The 22,174-nt window shown below is 39.4% G+C and overlaps 1 protein-coding gene across 1 annotated transcript in view; it reads right to left on the bottom strand.

The window, feature by feature from the left end:
• LOC131062392 (uncharacterized) overlaps positions 1 to 17,940 on the bottom strand; it is a 214,978-nt gene extending 197,038 nt beyond the window's left edge. The window contains exon 1 of the mRNA XM_057996042.2: positions 17,699 to 17,940. Coding sequence (XP_057852025.2) covers positions 17,699 to 17,795 — 97 coding nt within the window. The 5' untranslated portion in view covers positions 17,796 to 17,940. The remainder of the gene's footprint in view (positions 1 to 17,698) is intronic.
• Positions 17,941 to 22,174: the final 4,234 nt, after the last annotated feature.

A 22,174-nucleotide genomic window follows, 5' to 3' on the forward strand; every position in this document is an offset into this window, starting at 1 on the left:
GGTACTGAATCCAGCATAGAAAGATGTTAATTTGAGCAGTACATTCTTATTGGATTTAACCATCCAATTGTAGTCAGTGTGACTCCTATTTGTGTTTGAGCAGTGAGCTCTAGGCGCTTGGCCTTTCTGCATGTGCAGACCCCATTTGTATACACATACTATCTGCAGTAGTATCATCTGATTGTGGGTAAGGTTTCCCACCGTGGTTTTTCCCCTTACAGGGTTTCCACGTACAAATATTGGTGTTATGTGTTGTGGATGTTATTATCTTTCTGTTTCATGCATTAATCTTTACCAGTACTACAATTAACTGATAAAACTGTCTACCGGCATAAAAGTTTGGTTTACCGGTATTAAGCATTAAAGTTGGTTAAGTTGTTTTTGGTTGAATTTATTTGACAACTGATTAACCCCCCCCATTGTCTCCGGGACCTAACAATTAGATCATAATTCATTTTGCATCATAATCAAGCAATATTTTCTCTCGTTTCTCTCTTGTCAAAGGTAATCTTTCAAGTTCTAGGTGATCTTGGGAAGCTTGGGTCCATTGGTGAATATATCAAAGCTTTAGATTTGTAATCCCCTTATTGAATTTGGAAGATAATCAAGCAAAAGCTTTTGCTAGTTGCACATTCAAAAGATTTTGCTAGGTGCACTTTGGGACAAAATGAACCTTTCCATTGAGTCCAAAAGACTCAAAACCTCTATTTTCATATATGGCACTCTATATTTTGGAGTCGAATAAAATTTGGCTACTTTTCAAGGTTTAGAAGAGGTGCAAAAAAAAATTGTCCATACAATGGTATGGAACCTATACGATATGGGTTTGTATGGTTCGTATAGTGCACAAGCATCAACAAGGTACATAGTCAACGAATATGTGGGTTGGAATATTCGCAAAATATTTTGTCTATACTGACAATACGTTTCTATGCAAGCCTATGTCATCAAGGTGCAAAAGGAATGAATTACTATTTGTTTAATTAAAGAAATTGAAAGGATAAAAAGGCACAATATTTGGGTGCCTATTCATGGGTTTTTTGAGCTCCTAGTCTTGCCATCACAAAGAGATTAATCCAACAGCATGCATGGCCTTTGTCACCTACCCAAATGCCACCACTATGGGTGGTATTCACTAGATCACACAGTCGAATGAATTTTGCCACCAACCCACCACCAACACTCTACTTTGTGCGGTCAAAACTGGTGGCACTTGTTGAACACTACCGAAGGCTGAGAGGGGGCGGTTGAATCAGCATTCACAATATATCATCAAATTAAAGAGTTTATAACTTCAGCATTTGCCAATGTTAATGAGCAGAAAATAAATTGCAATGACAGCCAAAGCTTTCGCATCAAGACACCAGATTTTTATGTAGAAAACCCAAACTGGGAAAAACCACAGTGAGAATTAAACTCACAATATATAATAACTGTCTTACAATCAACAAGGCTTCCTGCCAAAAAGAGCTCACTGCTTCGGACTTGCAGATTGAGACGCACAACCTCAGGAAAGATACAAAAGAGAGACTTGCTCTACTGAAGATCACTTCTTCAAGGCAAGATACAAAACTGATCTCATAAAGCAATAAGAATAATAGATTGAACTATACACAAAATACATCTGTTAGAATGCAAATAACAATTCCATGCACATACTCAGCTAATTGCTCTATATACCTTCGAATCACTAATCTTACTCTCTTTGCATACCGATCATCTATCCATCCTACATGCACATCACTTCTACTTCTCTCATCTATCTCTTTCTTTTTATTTGTGTATATGTGATCCACATCTATTATAACCAATATATACCAATCGGATCAAATAACTATCACTAGGTTGGCCAAGCATGTATGTGACATGTATATAGCATCGACCCAAAAATATATTTTTTGAAGGTAAAATACACCAAGTCGGCAGTCCTTCCAACGAATATTAAAAACATTTTGCATCCAACCGCCCGAACCAAAAAGCACAAACTAGTATCACCAAAAATCTGTTTTGTTCAACGCATTGCTTATCCAAACATGGTCTCCTAAGACATATCCAAAACAAATATTTATTCCGGTCCATGATAGGTTCCTCCAAAGCAATCACAAGAAGTATTTCCGGACCCAGTGAAGAACACTAGACCTTCAGAAACAAACTGACACATTATTCCATATCTTCTTATCAGCATAATGTCAAGAGGACAAAACATCTGGACCACCAACTAATCCTATCCAATATCCCAATCACCAATAACAAACAGGGCAATATGAGATTGACAAAGGTTTTACATCAATGACAACAATGACATCCAAATGTGTAACGGCACTACCCAATTTCTCCACTCATGGAATGCACCATGCCTTGTTTGGCCCTAAACTAGGTATTATTTTCATGTTGCCATAACTTTTCATCAAGGTTTTTCTGTTTTGAAAATGAGATATCATCGAAAAGCTAGTTTTGTGCACTTTGCAATGGTGCATACCATTTTGCTAGATCTTGTTGCAGGTTCTTGTTATTGCTAATTGAAATCGTATCTTTAGTTTTGGCCTCCAAGCTCATAACTTTTTGCCTAGATCTTCAATTTTTGTGATTCATGTGGCATTAAAGAGGTATTGAAGAGCTCTATATAGTCACCCATGCACATTTTCTAGATTCAGCCCTAAGTACATTTTATTCAGTTTGTCACATATTTGCATTCTAGATGATTACTTGGACATCTTCGCACTTGAGAAAGTTATATTTTAATCAAATAACTTCATTTCAACTGTTTAATATGCATTGAGAATCTGATCTTTGATCTTATCATTTGAGGAGTGTATCATTGTAATATCATAGGTTATGCAATTCATCTTCTCATAATCATTTTGACTAAGAACAATTCTGAATTTTGGTAAAAAGACATCCTATCACATTGTAGGTGGCTCAATCCTTTGCCTCATCTTTATGGACTCATCCTTGAATCAGATACATCTTGGAAGAAATCACTTTGGGGTAATAAAAATATCATATCATAGGATTAGTTGGTACAATCATTGGAACTAACATTTTTGGGGGCACTTTCTAGAAGATCTCAAAGATTAGGTGCCTACGTACACTATGGACCAAAATTACAGATCTATGGAGATTCTCGTATCTTTCCATTCCTAGATGATCCTACATCAAATTGACTCATTCCACTTGATGTATAAAATATACTATTTGATGAGGATGTATTAGAGGAGCTTGAATATGATACACAACATGAGCACCTTGATGATATAGAGATCTCTCATGTTCCTCCTCCTATTGAGATCACAAATCCAACTTTTGTTGCTTCATGAAAGTTCAAAGCTGCTTTTTTTAGAGCTTCAAGTGATTCTTTGCAACAAGTACATCATAGTCTTCTAGATTCAGCTTTGTGGGATGATTTCTTGACAAGTATTTTGCACTTGTTTGTGGCGTCTCACATTTCAGATTTGGAGGACACATTTGAGGGGTGTCTCTCCTCTTTGATGACAGCCCCATAATAGTCGTTGTTCCATCATCTGCATCTTTGGATCTTGCTCACCATCAATTATCACTTGATCCTAGTTTGTCACCTTGTTCGATTGAACATGTACCTGATTTGATTGTGGCATCATCTTCCATGGACATGGCAACACATGAACAGGTTTCAAAGACACCATCATCATACATCTTGATATTTCTTTCTGCTAATTCCTATTTGGAATGGAAAGCATTCCTACATCTATACTTGATTTTTTTTCTTCCCAGGGGTAGTAATGTTGTTTGTAGACATTGGATTATATTTTGTCTTCAAGCATTCACCATTACTGCAAGACATTACACATTGTGGGGTGGGGGCTACATAATCTCTCATTTTCCCTCTTATGGGGCATTGATTTTATAATTGTGATGGATCTCATCCTTGGGGGGTCTTGAGTTCTCAATCCATCACTCGTATATATTTGTTTGCATCTTTTCTTTGTTTTGAAGAGGAGTTTTGTCCCACAAGGTTTTCTCCTTTTCTATGTTTATGAGAGATTGCATTTGTACATGGGTACCTAAAATGGCCTAGTAGTCAATACCCATTAACATCCTTGTATCATTGTTTACCGCTACAACTGATAAATTAAATACAGGAAATAATAATGTACATGACAATGCATGCTAGACACGGTAGTAAAATCTATCTTTATTCGCACATTCAATTATTACAGAGAAGAGACCAAAGATGGTCGGCCAAGAATTACAATAGATCCGACAATACCATGCCCCTTCCTTGGCAGTACATGACATGTTTAAAGGACCCGACGGTTGCCGAGAGGTACACAACCGTCAACCAACTGACACATAACTACCCGAGACTGACAACCCACTCAATACAATTAATTAATACATTGTTGGATAACAAATATTATCAAACATAACAACAGGCAATTTATGCCGACAACATCATCCCCCCCAAAAGAAAAGTCGTCTTCCAGATGACAAGCAAACCTTGAGTGATATTTGGAAAGACTAACGACAAATAGTGACTTCGAATGGACACCCCCAACTTGTAGTGTACCTGCCAAATCAAATGGGGATTTGGGGCAGCACCCCTCACAAGGTCCTAGGGCAGCATTACAACCTTCAAACCCACACGGAACTCTCCATGGCGTGCATCAATTTTCTGCTTTTTTAAGACGTCGGGAACGAGGTCGATGAAGTCAAAATTCTGATCAAGGTGCATTCTCCCCTACGGGTATTGTGTTTTCTGACCTGTTCTCCTTCCATGTGGGCTTATCCTCCTTGCGTATAGACTTGTTCTTTCGTACAAGCTTGTGCTTCTCTCTTGGTTGTACGATGCATAGGTGTGTGGCTTGAGACTCCCTTCATCCAACTCAAAGTTGATGCCTTCGAGTTTTTTCTATACTACTTCCTTGACCGTACGGTATTCCTCCTGTGATCCGTACGGATTTCTCTTGGTTGTTGTATGGCCTCCGCCTTTGGTTGTCGTACCTGTAGCATGGTCGAACGATCTCTCCCTGATTGCTTCCCTGTATACCGTACGATGCCTCCTGTACGATGTTCGTACAGCTTCCCTGTATGTCATACGATGCCTCCTGTGCGATATTCATCGTACGGTTTCACCATACACCATACCTTGTTCTCTATGCAGTTTATGACGTACGTCATACGGGTCGAATGAATGGACTACGTCGTACGGAATGGGTGGATGAGCTACGTCGTACGGGTTGATTGAACAAGGTATGTCGTACGTGTGAGCTACGTCGTACGGAATGGTGTTTTGCCATACGTCGTACCGACTCCTCGCCTTGCTCTGCGCCTATGTGCCGACCGTACGTGTTGATCGTACACTGTACGGTATTTCTGCTTCTTCACCTACACCGTACGAATTCGACTTCTCCTGTGGCTGGATGGGAATGTTCCTTCCCTCTCTCGATTTTGTCCTACTGTCAAGTCTGCTTCCCCAGCTCTCCCTTGACCGTACGGATCTCCAACACTTGGCTTCTCTAGTTTGTATGGTGTAGCCGAGGCTCTTAGCTTCGTGTGGTAACCTCATCATGTCGACGCAACCTAGACTCTCAGGAGCCAACTTGCTCTTGTCTTCTCTGAACCGTACGGCGTACGGTATGGACTTAGTCAATCGTTCGGCAACTTTACTCTTTGCGTACGATGACAATTCTTCAAAAACTTTACTCTTGGCGTACAGTGACAATTCTTCGGCAACTTCACTCTTGGTTCATGTGGACCGTACGCTCCATGTACTCTCAACTCTTATGGGTTGTATGGTCAACTTGCTCTCAGCTGATTTGAACCATATGGCTGAATTACTTTCGGCTGATGTGAACCATTTAGCGTATAGTATTAACTTCTTCGAGGCATCTCCACTAGGCTCTACAACATCCAATTTCAAATCCTTGCCCTGTGAATCTTCTTCGTACACCTTAGATACTTCCCCATTCCCACTCGGCGGCCTCTATTCATACAGTACAGGCTCACTTGGCAACTGTTCGTACAACCCAAACACACCAGCTTCGGATGTGCACAGATGAATATCGTATGACGGACTTTGTACGTCCTCAATTTGGCCAATTTGTAGCATGTTACAGTCGGGGTGGAAGACTTCATAATCCTCCATCTGCCAGTGAAATAATCCATTAAGAGAACTCATCTCATCCTCAGAGCAATCTTCTAGTTTGAGCACCCCTTCATCGTTGGGTTTCATGCCTTTCCTTCCTCTGTCCATACCTAACTCTCCACCCTCAGACTCAGAGTCCAAGTGTGCCAATTCTTCACTCACCGCCTGGTTTCTCAAGTCAATGACGTGCTTACTCCCATCACTCTCGATCGAGAGTGTGTTTCACTTCCAATTATGATTCGCCATGGCAGTAACCAACCATCCCCTCCCGAGGAGTGCATCGTACGCCTTCTTCTGTAATCGGATGACTACAAAGTCCAAGAAAAAATTGTCCCAATCATTACTTTTTGTGCCATCAATGTTCCCAACAGCTGAATGTCGTGTTGGTCAGCACCTACCAAGTGGAAGCTTGGCGGCCAAAGATTCGGCTTTCCCAAACATTTCCACGTGTCTTTTGGTAGTACGTTTACTCCCGAGCCTCCGTCGACAATGGTGTTTGTCAACTTCCTCCCCATTATTTCCATCTCGACGACCGTCGGCTTCCTCCCGATGCTCACCATTAGCAACATTGGATCACTGGACTCATTCCCTTTGGGTGAGGGTTTTCTCGTCAGTTCCTCCTCGTGTGGCTTACATTGTTTCTAGGTAACTATGTCATCACTGACTGTATTAGCAATTGCCATTCTCAGTTGCGGCATAGTTTGAAGAAGGTTTGCCACCTTGATGGGTACGGTTGTTTGTAGCACCTACCGGACCATGTTCTTCTCTGACTCCCGCAAATGGCATACTTGTAGTTCCATTGGAAGTTACTCGTTCCTTCGCCAACACTTGTTCTACTTCGTCTTGTTCCTTTTCCATACCAGAGTCTGAATACATCGCCTTCTTTGTTTGTGCTCTTGTGATTGTTAAAACTGCAGTCTCTTGTTCCTCCACGTCTAGCATATTAATACCCTTCTGATTCGGGCAGTTGGTGTCTTCATGGTCACCTGGTCCACACCATTTGCACAATAATTGTATGTTGTCTTTCTTGTTATGGCAGTCTCTCGCAAAGTGTCCCCATTCACTACATTATCGACATTGTATGATAGGACGTCCTCTGGAGTCGTACTGTATTTGGTTTCACCCTCGTTGATTTCCATAACCACTTGGCGATACATTCTGTGATTTCGATGGGTTGGACTCTCCCTGTGTGAAGAGTACTTGTGTACTTCCCATCTTCAAATTGTACGGGCACTCCTTGATTGAATGCCCCAGTACTTGGCGAATTTCACAAAACATATTTCTAGGACAATTACCTTTTGTGTGCCCCTCCCTTTTGCACTCAATGCACCATAGTTCATTACCTTCATTGCTGGTTCCTTTCTCCGCCTTCAATTCTTTCATCATTCTCAACATATCCCGTCGAAGGTCTCATACGGTTTTGGATTCTTCGTCACTGCTACCTTCGGTGCTCTCATCATCGTCGGTCTTCCTCTTCTCTTGGGAGGAGGTTTTATTTTCACTCTCGATGTCCATCGCTCGATTGTACACATTGGCGTATGAGGACGGAGGCACTACTTTCATCTCTTGCGCAATGAGGGTATCAATCCCTCTGTGAACCACCTCTTCTTCAACCCGTCGGCTAGCTGGTTTTCCATCTTGTTTAATAGTTCTTTGAGCCTATGGTTGTAAGCACATACACTCATTTTTCCCTTGCTTAGTATTATAGATTTCGGCCACTATCTCATTATCATCCCTCAAGAGTTTGAATTCCTCCTGCAACGCCCTCTTCAGATCACTCCATCTCGTCTTGTGTTGGGCGTCAAGGTCTGTGTACTAGTCAATGGCGATCCCCCGAAGGGTGACGAGAAATGCCTTCAGCCAATAGTCCCTGTCATCTTGGCCATTTGCCTCCCAAATGGTTATGCATGTCTTGCAATGCCATACCAGGTCCTCCGACCGATCTCCCATGAACTTCGGCAATTTCTGCTTCTCCTGGGTGTTCAACATTGTTTTCACTCAAAAGGTACGTGTGTATTCGCCTTGTGTGCCAGACCTGGGTGGACTGTTTCGACCGCTACATTCCAGTGCTTTCCCTGCACTCTCAGCCACGCAGGCATCCTCTACACGTCCCCAACACTTAGAGTACTTCCAGGTGTGTCGGACCTGAGTGAACTGTTCCGACCGCTACGTTCTGGTGCTTCCCTTGCATTCTCAGACACGCGTGCATCGTCTACACGTCCACCTCCAGTGTCCCAACACTCCGAGTACTTCCAGGCTTCGACTTGTCTCTGTGCTCCCTCTGACCGAGGGTCGGCAGACACCTAATCGCTTGGTCTTGACTACCCTGTGGCCTCTTCTCACCTTTGATGGGATCTACGGACATGAACCACTCAAAGCTAAACCGATTTCTTTTAAGGCAACGGCACCAAAATGTTTACCGCTACAACTGGTAAATTAAATACAAGAAATAATAATGTACATGACAATGCATACCAGACACGGCAGTAAAATATATCTTTATTCACACATTCAATTATTACAGAGAAGAGACCAAAGATGGTTGGCCAAGGATTACAATAGATCCGACAATACCATGCCCCTTCCTTGGCAGTACACAACATATTTAAAGGACCCGACGGTTGCTGAGAGGTACACAAACGTCAACCAACCGACACATAACTACCCGAGACTAACAACCCACTCAATACAATTAATTAATACATTGTCGGATAACAAATATTATCAAACATAACAACAGGCAATTTATGCCAACAACAATCATCTATGCATCTTTGCATTCATGCATTTGTTTACTTCTCCCTAAGTTGCACTTAGGGGGGGTTAGTGTGAAAAAGGGTATTTCTTATCCAATTTCCCCTTTGGAGTGTGAATAAGGCATAATATCTAACTAGTTATTAGTTAGGTGCTATTCACATGTTAAGTTTACTTAGAGAGTTAGGAATCTTCCTAGAAGTCTCTAGTGTACATGTGATCTTATCCCTAGTTGTCTCATGCCATAGGATTAAAACACTTGTCATCATCCCAGTTAGTCCTATCTCTCAACCTTGCCTATATAAGCAAGGCATCATATGTACCTTTGGTAAATGGGATAATCTTTGACCAATAGATCATAAACCATTCTGCACCATATTCAAGCAATATTTTCTCTTGCTGCTCTCCAATAGAAGGTAATCTTTGGTGTTGCAAGTGATCTTAGAAGCTTGAGTCCACTGGTGAGTCTAACCAATGCAAGAGCATCCCATTTGATGCATTATTTTGATTTTCAAGTTTTGTTTTGGGTTGATGTAGGTCTTAGAGGACCATTGGGGTCCAATTCTATGGATTAAGTTAGGTTATCAAGTCCAGAATTCAAATTTGTAGTTTCCCGCCAAAATACAATTTGAATTTCCTAGTGCAATTTTGGTTTGTAAGGGTTGGAATTTGTCCTCCAACCTTGGTTTTTGGGCTATTTGTGCAAATAAGGTCCTTGTAGACCATATAGGTCATGTGGGTACCTTCATGTTGTTAGGTTGAGTTAGGTGTTCAGAAGTGCAAAGTTGTCAACAAAAGGGCATTCACTTTTGCATTTATGGTTGGAATAAGTTGTAATCGATTTGGAGCACCTAGAACTGATGTAACTTGATAAAAGAAGTCTGTAGTCACACCAAGAATAGAGAAAAAGAAGTTTGGAATGCAAGACATCTTGTTTGGAACAGTTTCTTGACTGTTTTTTGTGTTTTTTCTTTTGTATCAGTCTGAAACCAAGTGTTGCACAGCCTTGTACGGATTGGTATGGACCCACAAACACTTGGAAAAGTTAGTGTTGTGTCTTGTCTTTCAAATGCTTTTGGTTTCATGCGTTTTCGTTAGGTTTTGAAGAAGTTATGGCATTTTTACTCTTGACTGTCCTAACCTAGAACTAAGGTTTTCCAGCAAGCAAGAAAATTTGATTCTGAGAATTTCCCACCATTGAAAATTCACGAAACTTGGTGGAAAGGTCTGTCTCAATGCTGCTCACGCTCCCTCCAAAGGAGAAGTTCTCATTTGTTCATTTGTGCAAGTTATACATGTCTGTGTGCTTCATTCTGCAGGTAGACAGTCATAAAGCCCTAGATGAATGGGGGTTGATGAAAATATAGCATTGTTTTGAGTTGCAGGATGGTAGTATTGGTTAGAAAACTTACAAATGAAGTGGGGCGGGGGCTTTTCAAGCCAGCATTTACATGAGATTGATCAACATGGAATGAGTGTGCAGCTATTAGGCTCAAAGGTAATGCACCTAGATTGTGAAACTAGGATGAACCTAGATTGAATTGATTTCATCATTGTGTATTTGTTTTGAAGCAGTCCTTCCTCTGCATCATTATTGGTATTAGAGCCACGTTAAGACACTAAAGACAAACAAGATAGGGTAAAGACAATCAAGATCAAGAATCAAGAAAGGAAAGATGCCTCCAAGAGTGAATGCAACCGCAAGGGTGGCAGAAAGGATAGCCACAAAACTTGGGGAAGCCTTTGCTAGGGAAATGAGAGAGATGAGAATTAGCCTGGAAGCAAGACTTACAGCAGTGGAAGCCAATCAAAGAAGAGGAGTGGTTATAGGAGACATGAGTGACCAAGAAGAGGGAGTGGTTGAGGCAAATCCACTACAAGAAGAATCTCCAGAAGAGAGGGATATTGAAGAATTGAGGATGGAAAGATTGTTGAGGGTTATAAAGGGTGAAGGACCCGAGGTAAAAATGGAACTTCCAATGTACGCAGGTAGTTTGAATGGTGAAGAACTCCTTGATTAGATAGGGGAGTTAGACAAGTACTTTGAATTTGAGGAGGTGCCTAAAGAGCAATAGGTGAAGTTGGCCAAAACCAAGTTGAAAGGTTGAAAGGCCATGCATCCCTATGGTGGGATTATGCGCAAGAAGAAAGAATAAATAAAGGCAAAACCAAGATTACTTCGTGGGATAGGATGATTGCCAAGTTGAAAGGAAAATTCTTGCCTAGTGACTACACCACTCAATTGTATAGGAAACTACAAAACTTGAAACAAAAGGACATGGATGTGAAGGAATACACCAAAGAATTCTACAAGTTGAGCATCAGATCAGGTCATATGGAGGATGATGTTGATAAGGTTGCAAGATACCTTAATGGACTGAAATATAGCCTACAAGATGAGTTGAATCTTACAAGCCCTAGGACACTTAAAGAATGCTATCAACTAGCCATGAAGGCCAAGGAGAAGTTGAAAAGAAGGCAAGAAAAGAAAAACAGAGGTAGGGGACGGACTTTCAGGGGAAGAGAATCATATGCTGGTAGAGGACAATCACAAAGAAGCCAAGGTGAGACAAGCACCTCACAAGAACAAACATCAAGTTCAAGAGGAGGTTTTAGAGGAAGAAGGCCCAACTCTAGAGGCAGATTTGGACAAAGAGGAGGATCTAGTGGCTTCACACACATATGCTACAAGTGCAACAAATTTGCAGACCATCAAGCTTGGGAGTGCCCGGAAGAACAATCAACTACCTCTTTTAGAAATGAGAGGAGAATTCAAGTTGCTCAAGGAGGAGATGCTGAAAGTGTCAACTCTTCACCACAAACAGAAGAGCCAGAGGTAGGAGAATCCTTGCTGATGAGGAGGACATTGTTCAAGGTAGAAGGAGCCACCTCAAAGGAAATCACTATTCAGAACCATTTGCAAGTGCAAAGGTAAGTGTTGTCAAGTTGTCATAGATTCCGGTAGCACTGATAACTTAGTTGCTATGGAAACGGAAGAAAAGTTGAAGTTGAAAAGATTACCTCATGCCACACCTTATAAGGTTTCATGTTTGAATAAAAGGCAGTAAGTGTTAGTAGTGAGCAATGTTCGGTAGAGTTTCAAATAGGAAGGTATGTTTCAAATAGGAAGGTATAAGGACAAGGTGTTGTGTGATATCATCCCTATGGATGTGTGCCATATGTTACTTGGTAGGCTATGGCAATCTGACAGAAAGACCATGCATGATGATAGGAAGAATAGAGATATTATAGAAAAAGATGGACTCTCTTGCACCTTAGCACCTCTGAAGGAGGAAGACAAAGACCCAAAGGTGGGATCAAGTGTGATGTTAGTGGGTAAGAAAGAGTTCCTAAAGACAATGGAAGAGGAAGAGATGGGCTTTGCAATCATGATCAGACCTAGGACTATTATGACAGCAACAAGGATTGATGAGTTGCCTTTGGAGATCCAAGATTTGCTACAAGAGTATGCTGATATAGTTGTAGATGAACTCCCAAACACCTTGCCTCCAATAAGAGACATTAGTCACCATATAGACTTCAGACCAAGGGCTAGTTGACCAAACAAAGCAGCCTACAAAATGACACCACAGCAGAACAAAGAAATCAGAAAACAAGTGCAGGAGTTGCTTAACAAAGGGCTAATAAGGGAGAGCCTTAGTCCTTGTGTCGTTCCAACTGTTTTGTCACCTAAGAAGGGAGGTGAGTGGAGGATGTTCACTGATTCCAGGGCAATAAACAAGATCACAATCAGATATAGATTTACACTTCCAAGAATAGAAGACTTGATGGATTGTCTAAGTGAAGCAAGTTACTTCTCTAAGATAGACCTCAAGAGTGGTTATCACCAAATCCGGATCAGACAAGGGGATGAGTGGAAGACAGCATTCAAGACAAATGAGGGGCTCTATGAGTGGCTTGTTATGCCATTTGGTCTTTCCAATGCCCCTAGCACCTTCATATGCCTTATGAATGAGATCATCAAGTCATTCGTTGGTAAGTTTGTTGTTGTTTACCTTGATGACATATTGGTTTTCAGTCCTAATAAAGAAGAGCATGTGTATCATTTGAATTTGGTTTTGAGAAGATTGCAAGAGGAAAAGTTACAAATCAATTTGAAAAAGTGTGAATTTACGAAGACCGAACTGCTGCACCTTGGTTTTGTGGTCACAAAGGGGACATTGAAGATGGATTCAAGCAAGGTGGAAGCAATATTGGGCTGGCCTACACCTAAATCAGTTGCAGAGGTAAGAAGTTTTCATGGGCTTGCAAGTTTTTATAGAAAATCCATCAAGAATTTCAGTCATGTATGTGCACCTATTATAGACACTATAAAAGGGGATAAAAGGAGGAAGTTTGATGGACTGAGCAAGCTGATAAAAGTTTTCAGTATTTGAAAAAGAGAGTAGCAGAGAAGCCTATCTTAGCATTACCTGATTTTAGTAAGGTCTTTGAAATAGAATGGGATGCTAGTGGGTATGATATAGGGGCAGTATTAAGTCAAGACAATAGACCTATTGCATTCTTTAGTGAAAATTTGAATGATGCTAAAAAGAAAAAATCTTCATATGATTTAGAAATGTATGCTATGGTTAAATCCTTGAAAAAGTGGAGACATTACCTCCTACCAAAGGAATTTGTAGTCTATACAAATAACCATGCCCTTCAATTCATCAATAGCCAAGAGAAACTCAGTCAAAGGCAGATCAAGTGGGTGGAGTACCTTCAAAACTTCACTTTCACCATCAAACACAAGAAGGGACAGTCCAATAAGGTTGTTGATGCTTTAAGTAGGAGAGCACTAATGGTACAAGAGATTCAATTGCAAAGTGTGGGAGTTGAAGCTCTCACAGGTATGTATGATGATGATGCAGATTTCAAGGACATATGTGAGTATCACAAGCAGCCTAGTAGAACCACCAATGACAAGTGGCTTGATTTTCTTATTCAAGATGGTTTGTTGTTCAAGGGAGCACAACTTTGTATGCCAAAGTGTTCTATGAGAGAGAACCTTATCAAGGAAAAGCATTGTGGGAGTTTGGCAGGTCATTTTGGGCTTGACCAGACATTGGAGCAGCTAAGGAGACATTATTTTGGCCACGGATGCAAACAGATATGAGAAAATTTGTGGAGAGATGTATAACATGTCAAAGAGCAAAGGGGAGCAGCACTAAGGCAGGGTTATATCAGCCTTTACCCATTCCCAATAGGCCTTGGGAATCAATTAGTATGGATTTTATCATGGGATTGCCAAAGACACAAAGGAGCTTTGATTCAGTCTATGTTGTTGTTGACCGGTTCTCCAAAATGGCTCACTTCATTCTTTGTAAAAGCACTAATGATGCTTCATATATTGCAGGTTTGTTTTTTTAAGGAGGTTGTTAGACTTCATGGATTGCCACTGAGCATTGTTTCAGACAGGGACAGCAAGTTTATAGGACACTTTTGGAGGACCTTGTGGAGAAAACTTGGTACCAATCTCGGCTTTAGTTCAGCCTATCACCCTCAGACAGATGGCCAAACTGAGGTGGTTAATAGAAGCTTAGGTAATCTCCTAAGATGCCTTTCAAAGGATCATTCTAATCAATGGGATCTTGTGTTACCCCAAGCTGAGTTTGCTTACAATGATTAAGTGAATAGGAGCATTGGTAAGAGCCCATTCCAAGTAGTTTATGGTGTGCAGCCTAGAGGAGTGTTTGAGTTGAGAGATATCAGTGGTATGGACAAACAAAGTGCAGAGGGAGAACAATTCACAATAGCTATGCAAGAGATCCATCAATAGGTGAAGCAACAATTGCTAACTAGTGTGGAGAAATACAAGCACAAGGCAGATTTGAAGAGGAGAGAGGTCAATTTTCAGATTGGGGATCTTATCTTGGCACATCTTAGGAAGGAAAGGTTTCCACAAGGAGAATATACCAAACTGAAGATGAAAAAGATAGGTCCTTGTAGGGTTGTGAAGAAGTTTGCTAACACTGCATATGAGATTGAGTTGCCTAGTGGAGTAGGCATATCACCAATATTCAATGTTGCTCATCTATATCCTTACAATGGAGATGCCATGACTGATGGAGGAGCGGATGTACAGCAGCCCTTGGATGTTGCTTGGGCAAAGGATCTACCACACAACACTCCACCTGAACTAGAATGCATTCTTGACAAAAGAGCAAGCAAGAAGACTAGGGGCCAATAATACTTCCAGTATTTGGTCAAGTGGAAACAACTACCACCGGAAGATGCCACATGGGTGACTGAAGTAGACATTCTCAAGCATGGGAGGACAGTTGAAGACCTACTTTCAGGTGGAACCTGAGTTCATTCTTTTCCCTAGGGAGCATGATGCAGGGGCATCCCATTTCATGCATTATTTTGATGTTCAAGTTTTGTTTTGGGTTGATGTAGGTCTTAGGGGACCATTGAGGTCCATTTCTATGGGATAAGTTAGGTTATCAAGTCTAGGAATTCAAATCTGTAGTTTCCCACCAAAATACAATTTGAATTTCCTAGTGCAATTTTGATTTGTAAGGGTTGGAATTTGTCCTCCAACCTTGGTTTTTGGGTTTATTTGTGCAAATAAGGTCCTTGTAGACCATATAGGTCATGTGGGTACCTTCATGTTGTTAGGTCAAGTTAGGTGTTCAAAAGTTGCAAAGTTGTCAACAAAAGGGCATTCACTTTTGCATTTATAGTTGGAATAAGTTGCAATCGGTTTGGAGCACATACAACTGATGTAACTTGATAAAAGAAGCCTGTACTCACGCCAAGAACAGAGAAAAAGCAGTTTCGAATGCAAGACGTCTAGTTTGGAACAGTTTCTTGACTGTTTTTTTGTGTTTTTTTCCATTGTATCAGTTTGAAACCAAGTGTTGTACGGCCCTGTACGGATTGGCACGGACCTGCAAACACTTGGAAAGGTTGGTGTTGTGTCTTATCTTTCCAATGCTTTTGGTTTCATACATTTTTGTTAGGTTTTGAACAAGTTATGGCATTTTTACTCTTTGACTGTCCTAACCCAGAACTAGGGTTTCCAGCAAGCAAGAAAAATTGATTCTGAGAGTTTCCACTGTTAAAAATTCATGAAACTTGGTGGAAGGGTCTGTCTCAATGCTGCCCACACTCCTTCCAAAGGAGAAGTTCTGATTTGTTCATTTGTGCAGGTTATACATGTCTGTGTGCTTCATTCTGCAGGTAGACAGTCTAAAACCCTAGGTGAATGGGGGTTGATGAAAATATAGCGTTGTTTTGAGTTGCAGGATGGAAGTATTGGTTAGAAAACTTACAAATGAAGTGGGGGAGGGCTTTTCAAATCAGCATTTACATGAGATTGATCAAGATAGAATGAGTATGCAACTATTAGGCTCAAAGGCAATGCAACTAGATCGTGAAACTAGGATGAACCTAGATTGAATTGATTTCATCATTGGGTGTTTGTTTTGAAGCAGTCCTTCCTCTGCATCACTAACACTATTTACTGTTGTGATGAAACTAAAGAATGATCATATCATTTAACCTAAACAGGATTTGTTAGCAAGGTTTTCTGATACATGACAATATAATTGCAATCGTCTTACTTCTTAAATACTAATCATGACCCTTCGAGTTAATGATTAAATGGATAAGTAGTTTGTGCATGCATCACTTCTAAAGTTTTTAATGGAATTTAAAAATGAAAAGAATGCACTTGTATGTGTTTAGTATGCTATTCATTATTTGTTTAATGTTAAGCCATGGTTAAGTTTCCAACCCAGGGAACACAAAGTAGAAATGGTTTCCCTCTCAATCAGAAGATTTTACAAAGATTAACGGAAAAAATGCAACGCTTTTCTGGTCTTCAATTAATGGGATTCTTACAGGTAGCCTGCTCCGACAATGCCGTGGAATGATCCCTTCGTAGGATCCGATCATGCAAAAAAAGTGTGCCCTATTGGAAATTGACTAGCTGGGATCAAAGTTAAACCTTTGCATGTGATCGGACTAAATATGCATCATTAAATGCAGCGCCTTTTGCTGTGCACAAATGTGATCTGCACTACCCTGGGTATTCCTGTTTTGAGTTTTGAGTAATCCCACATACAAAGCAATTGTGAGAAAGAGGTGGTTTTACGAGGCATCACCTGCCCTAAAAGCCTTAGCAGTCCAGAAGCAGACCTTGAGGTCCAAACCGATGAGTTTATGGGTTCGAGTGTTTCCTCTACTGTACTAACATAATACGTTGCCTGCGGTTTCAGTGTCACGCCCTGTGGGCTCTCTCTGGCTAGCTTTTTGTTGCCATCTATATGATTTTGATATTTTGCAAGCCATATACTACAATAGCACATCCCTGTGGTGGGATTTCCTTATACATTAACACTCTCTTCCTCATCCTTCTGGTTTAATTCTAAACAGGGCCAGAGAGAACCCAACTAAAAATAGCTAGGAGGAAATAAAGATGTGGACCAGAAAACTTGGTCAACTCTACACTTAAAAACAACAATGAGATGTTTTTACCCTAATTCTTGAACAAGTAATATTCAATTACAGCGGCTGCCGATATGAATTATAATAAAATCGTATTCCTCGCACAGCATGCATTCTGTTACTTTGCCAAATATAGGTCAAGAAATCAATTCACATAAACATGTCATGACTGTTCTAATGTCACTATAGACCCTCGGTTCAACCAGCTCGGAATCCAAAACAAAGGGAACCCAATTGCAGGATTTAAGGAAGCTCTCCGTCTTGCAATTTAGTACGGTAACATATTTCATTGTTTCGAATACAATGGCCATAGATTGCTTTCTTCTTTTCAGAATTACAGTAAGAAGAGATTGGATTACATACGTGAAAGAATGTAAGCAAGGGCTGCGGTAAGAAACAAATACAATAGTGTCCTGTCTTTTGCTTCGTCCATCAAATCTGGCAGTTTCTCCATCTTCATTTTATATCTCTCTTTCTCCCACCCTAACAATTGGGAACTTTCATCAGGAAATTATTGAATTATTGTTTGCACGTAAATCTTAACGTGGGTATAAATTTTTCTTTGACAGATCAAGGATTTGATTGCTTGAGATCTTCAAATAGTTTAAAGATATAGCTCCTCGTCAACTAGCATATTTATGGAATATACTCACGAGGAGAATGTGGAAGCTCCAATTTGCCCCGTGTACCTAGCTCGTGTAACTTTATTTTTTTTAAATAAGAGGTTAAGTGGGGGTACTTTTATAGTGTAACAATGATATTTATATTAAAATTTTATTAAAATTTAATTGCATGGTTTTTGAGTCAAATTTATTATTAATTTATTGATCAAAAGTTTATATAAATCCATATTTCATAAGAATGAATGGTCCACTCAACACTAATAGTATTTAGGTAATATTCATAGGAATAAAAAAATTTCAACTTTTTAGGAGGTCGTCCATTTCAATACTACTCTAGTTCAAATGTGTTTAGTTAATATGGAATTTTCCCCAAAGTTAAGTTCACTTAGCTTGTTACCCCACGTGCAAAACCTTAAATAAGTGTTGTGCTTTACGAACCATTCATTATAGAGCTTGATTAGCTCATCTATTGATAAGTAAGAGGTATTTTTTTGTTGTTTATCAAATTATGATATTTTTATCAATATTTAAATTATGAAATATTCATCAATGAGTTTGATTAAAAGATTTTGCAATTAAATCTTGATTATAATATTAAAATTTGACACTGCGTAAAAAATACCTTATAGTTTTCAATAGATGAGCGAAAGGGGCTCTATAAATGAATGGTTCATCAAGTACAATAATTGTTGAAGATTTTATGAGGTAGCATGCTAAGTGGATTTTATCTTGGGAGAAACACTATGATTAGGCATGCTTGAATCAAAGTAGTGTTGGGATGGATTAAAATTTGACACTCTGTAAAAAATACCTTATAGTTTTCAATAGATGAGTGAAAGGGGCTCTATAAATGAGTGGTTCATCAAGTACAATAATTGTTGAAGATTTTACGGGGTAGCATGTTAAGCGGACTTTATCTTGGGAGAAACTCTATGATTAGGCATGCTTGAATCGAAGAATTCTTGATTTGAACATCACCAAGATACAATGAATATTAAGTGGACCATTAATTCTTATGAGGGTAGGTTCATGTGAACCACTACTCATGATATATGAGTCGGTGAATTCAACTTGAAAACTAGAAAACTAAATCCTTTTATATAAATATCATGTTTTGACACATTATGAAAAATACCTCCTACTTATTAACAACTAAGCTAAAGAACTCTATAATGAATGGTTCTTAAAGCACAACACTTGCTAAAGGTTTAGAATATGAGTAAAATGTTAAGCGAACTTGACCTTGGGGATAGTTCCATAGTTAAGCCCACTTGAGTCAAAGTATTACTAAGACAAGTGACCTCCCAAGAAGTCTTGATGTTTCACCACTATGAAAAACACCTAAATGTAATGGATGTTAAGTGGATCGTTTATTTTCATGAAATATGGGTTTCATATCAAAGATCAGAAAATCGCCTCGGACTCGCCAAACTCGGTGAGTCCAAGTACGAGACATGCCCCCCGAGTCTGGCGAGCTCTGGACTCGGACTCGTCCGAGTCCAGAGGGCGAACTCGCTAGACTCGCCGAGTTGGCGAGTTTGGCATAAAATCGCCAAACTCAGCGAGTCTTGTGCCTAGGACTCGGCCGGTAGCAAGGCCCAAAAAGGCCAAAAAAATGCATTTTTTAAAGTTTTTTAAAAATGAATAATCTCGTCTTTGTTCACTACAACCTCCACCTAAGAATGAGAAAAATTAGGGTTACAACATGTCAGCCAATAGAAAAATAACACCTGATGCCTTTACTAAATAATAAAAGTCTTTTTGGCCTCGCGAGGCGCTGCCCCTCGACCCCGCCTTGTATCGCGATGGGGAGCGTGCAAGGGGCGCTACCCTTTGACCCCACCTTAGGGGCGTTGCCCCCAAATCCCCGTTGAAAAATATGGGGGGAAACTGCGTCGATAGAAGTAGGGAAAATTTAACCTTCGAGTCTGACATTGATTGGATCGACCAGGTAGATATAGAGGCTGAGGCTGTAGCCATGGCAGAGGAGGAGAAAAGAGCATGAGCAGAGATAGGAGATATTGATAGTGACACAGATGTTCTTGATGTTGGTGAGCATGGCATGGTGTCACAAAGAGCGATTATGGTTGCCGAATCATCCAGGACCTACCTTAAACGCCTTCGCAAGGGGCCAAGGTGAGAGGGTGCACACTCCTCTGAGCCATAGGTTTGTAGTTGTATTTACCTTTGGTATTTGTGTGGAACATTTGATGATGATCATACGATGACATGTATTTTTTATTCCATGAGTTTTGTAATATTGTATACATTTGACAATATTTATATATTTATGTTTGTTATTTCCTTTAGCTACAATTTGTGTTTATGCTAATGTGATTGATGTATACTTGTGTATGTAATCAAATGGGTCGAGTTTGATGATGTTATTGTGTCTTTAAGGTGTATTCAATAAAGGGTGCATGAAACAAGTTTTAAATCTTTAAAAATCTCTAAATTTCTTGAGTTTTTCACTTTCCCGAGTCCAACCGAGTCTCACTCTGAGTCCCGAGTCCCGAGTCTGAGTCTGAGTCTGATTCGGCCTTGCTGAGTTTGAGCCGAGTCCGAGTCCCGTTTCTTTGGTTCATATGAACCGCTATACATGAAATATGGGTTAATGAGTTTGAATCAAAAGCTACACAATTGAACCTTGATATAAATATCATAATTTTGACACACTGCAAAATTCCACTTACTTATCAATTAATGAGATAAATGAGATCTTATTGTAAATGGTACATAAGACATAACACGCATTGAAGGTTTTACAAATAGGATAGCAAGCTAAATGGATTTGATCTTGGGAGAATATCCATGGTTAAAAACATTTGAGTTGAAAGAGTATTAGGATGGATGACCTCCTAGGAAGTCTTGATGTTTCACCCCTATGAACATTACCTCAATGTTATCAGTGTTAAGTTGATCATTCATTCTCATGAAAGATAGGTTCATGTGAACCATTTCTCATGAAATATGGATCAATAAGTTTGATGAACAAAATAATATAGTTGAATCTTAATATAAACATCATAATTATCTCTACTTTCCAAATGTATTTAATTTACTTGTCTACATATGCAACTTCATATTTTCATTGCATTATGTCATTTTGATGCATTGTAAATTATTACCCCTATGTTTATTCAATTAAGTGCACTCTTTGAAGGAGGTCATACTTTGTGTACCTAATGTAGACACCTAAAATTGTCATGTCTAATTAAATAAATACCTTTATTTATTTAATTATTTGAGCCTAATTCTTCTATTAATTAAATAAATATTTATTTATTTAATTAATTCATTTATCCTCTTCTAGCCTTATTTCTCATTTAAATAAATACATTTATTTATTTAAATTATCCCTTTTCCTAAATTAAATAAATATCTTATTTATTTAATGGATCCCACTTCCTCTATTAATTAAATAAATTTTTATTTATTTAATTAATTCATTCATTAACCTTTTCTACCTATGACACATGTCATTCATCTCTTAATTCCTACACTACCTACCCTTTCATTATTTTATTATTTCCTCTACCTACCCGCTAATCATAACCGACCATTTATCTTTTACACCTCTCAATCTTATCCCTCCATTTCTTATAGTGTCTTCTATATAAGGAGATGCTTCCTTCATTATCAACCCCGACTACAATCTCAATTACGCACTCGACTACACTACGCTTTTGAACTTTCATATGCGATCCTACTTGCAACCACATTTTTGTTCTTTGTTGAGCTCTTTTGCACATATAAAATCTGAGAGCAAATATATCAAGCAAGATCAATGGAGATAGGAAGATCCAAACCCTATTGGACATGTGATGGTATAATCTTTGTAATTTCATTTGATTTGCATTGTCTTAGGTAATCTTCATATGTTATGGTGGATCTTTGTTGTTGTTAGGCTAGGGTTTTGTGGTTGAATTCATTTAGCCTTTCAATATTGTTGTTTCCATTTTCACCACAAACACCTAATATTATGATTCTAAGAATGATATTGTAAGATTTTTCATATTGGGAGAGTGTATATTTACACTTGTACTTGTGTTATTTAGTAAGCAACTTAATCTTCATTTGGAAAATCCATAATGGTAACATGATGTATTAACTCTTATCTAAACTTGTCACATAGATCTAAAAGGCATCTATCTAACATAACATAGTTCAAATTGGAGGTTCCAACTGAAGACTCAAATCTTGATTGCATTAGTTG

This window comes from Cryptomeria japonica, chromosome 5, assembly GCF_030272615.1.
Source record: "Cryptomeria japonica chromosome 5, Sugi_1.0, whole genome shotgun sequence".
NCBI classification, from domain to species: Eukaryota; Viridiplantae; Streptophyta; class Pinopsida; order Cupressales; family Cupressaceae; genus Cryptomeria; species Cryptomeria japonica.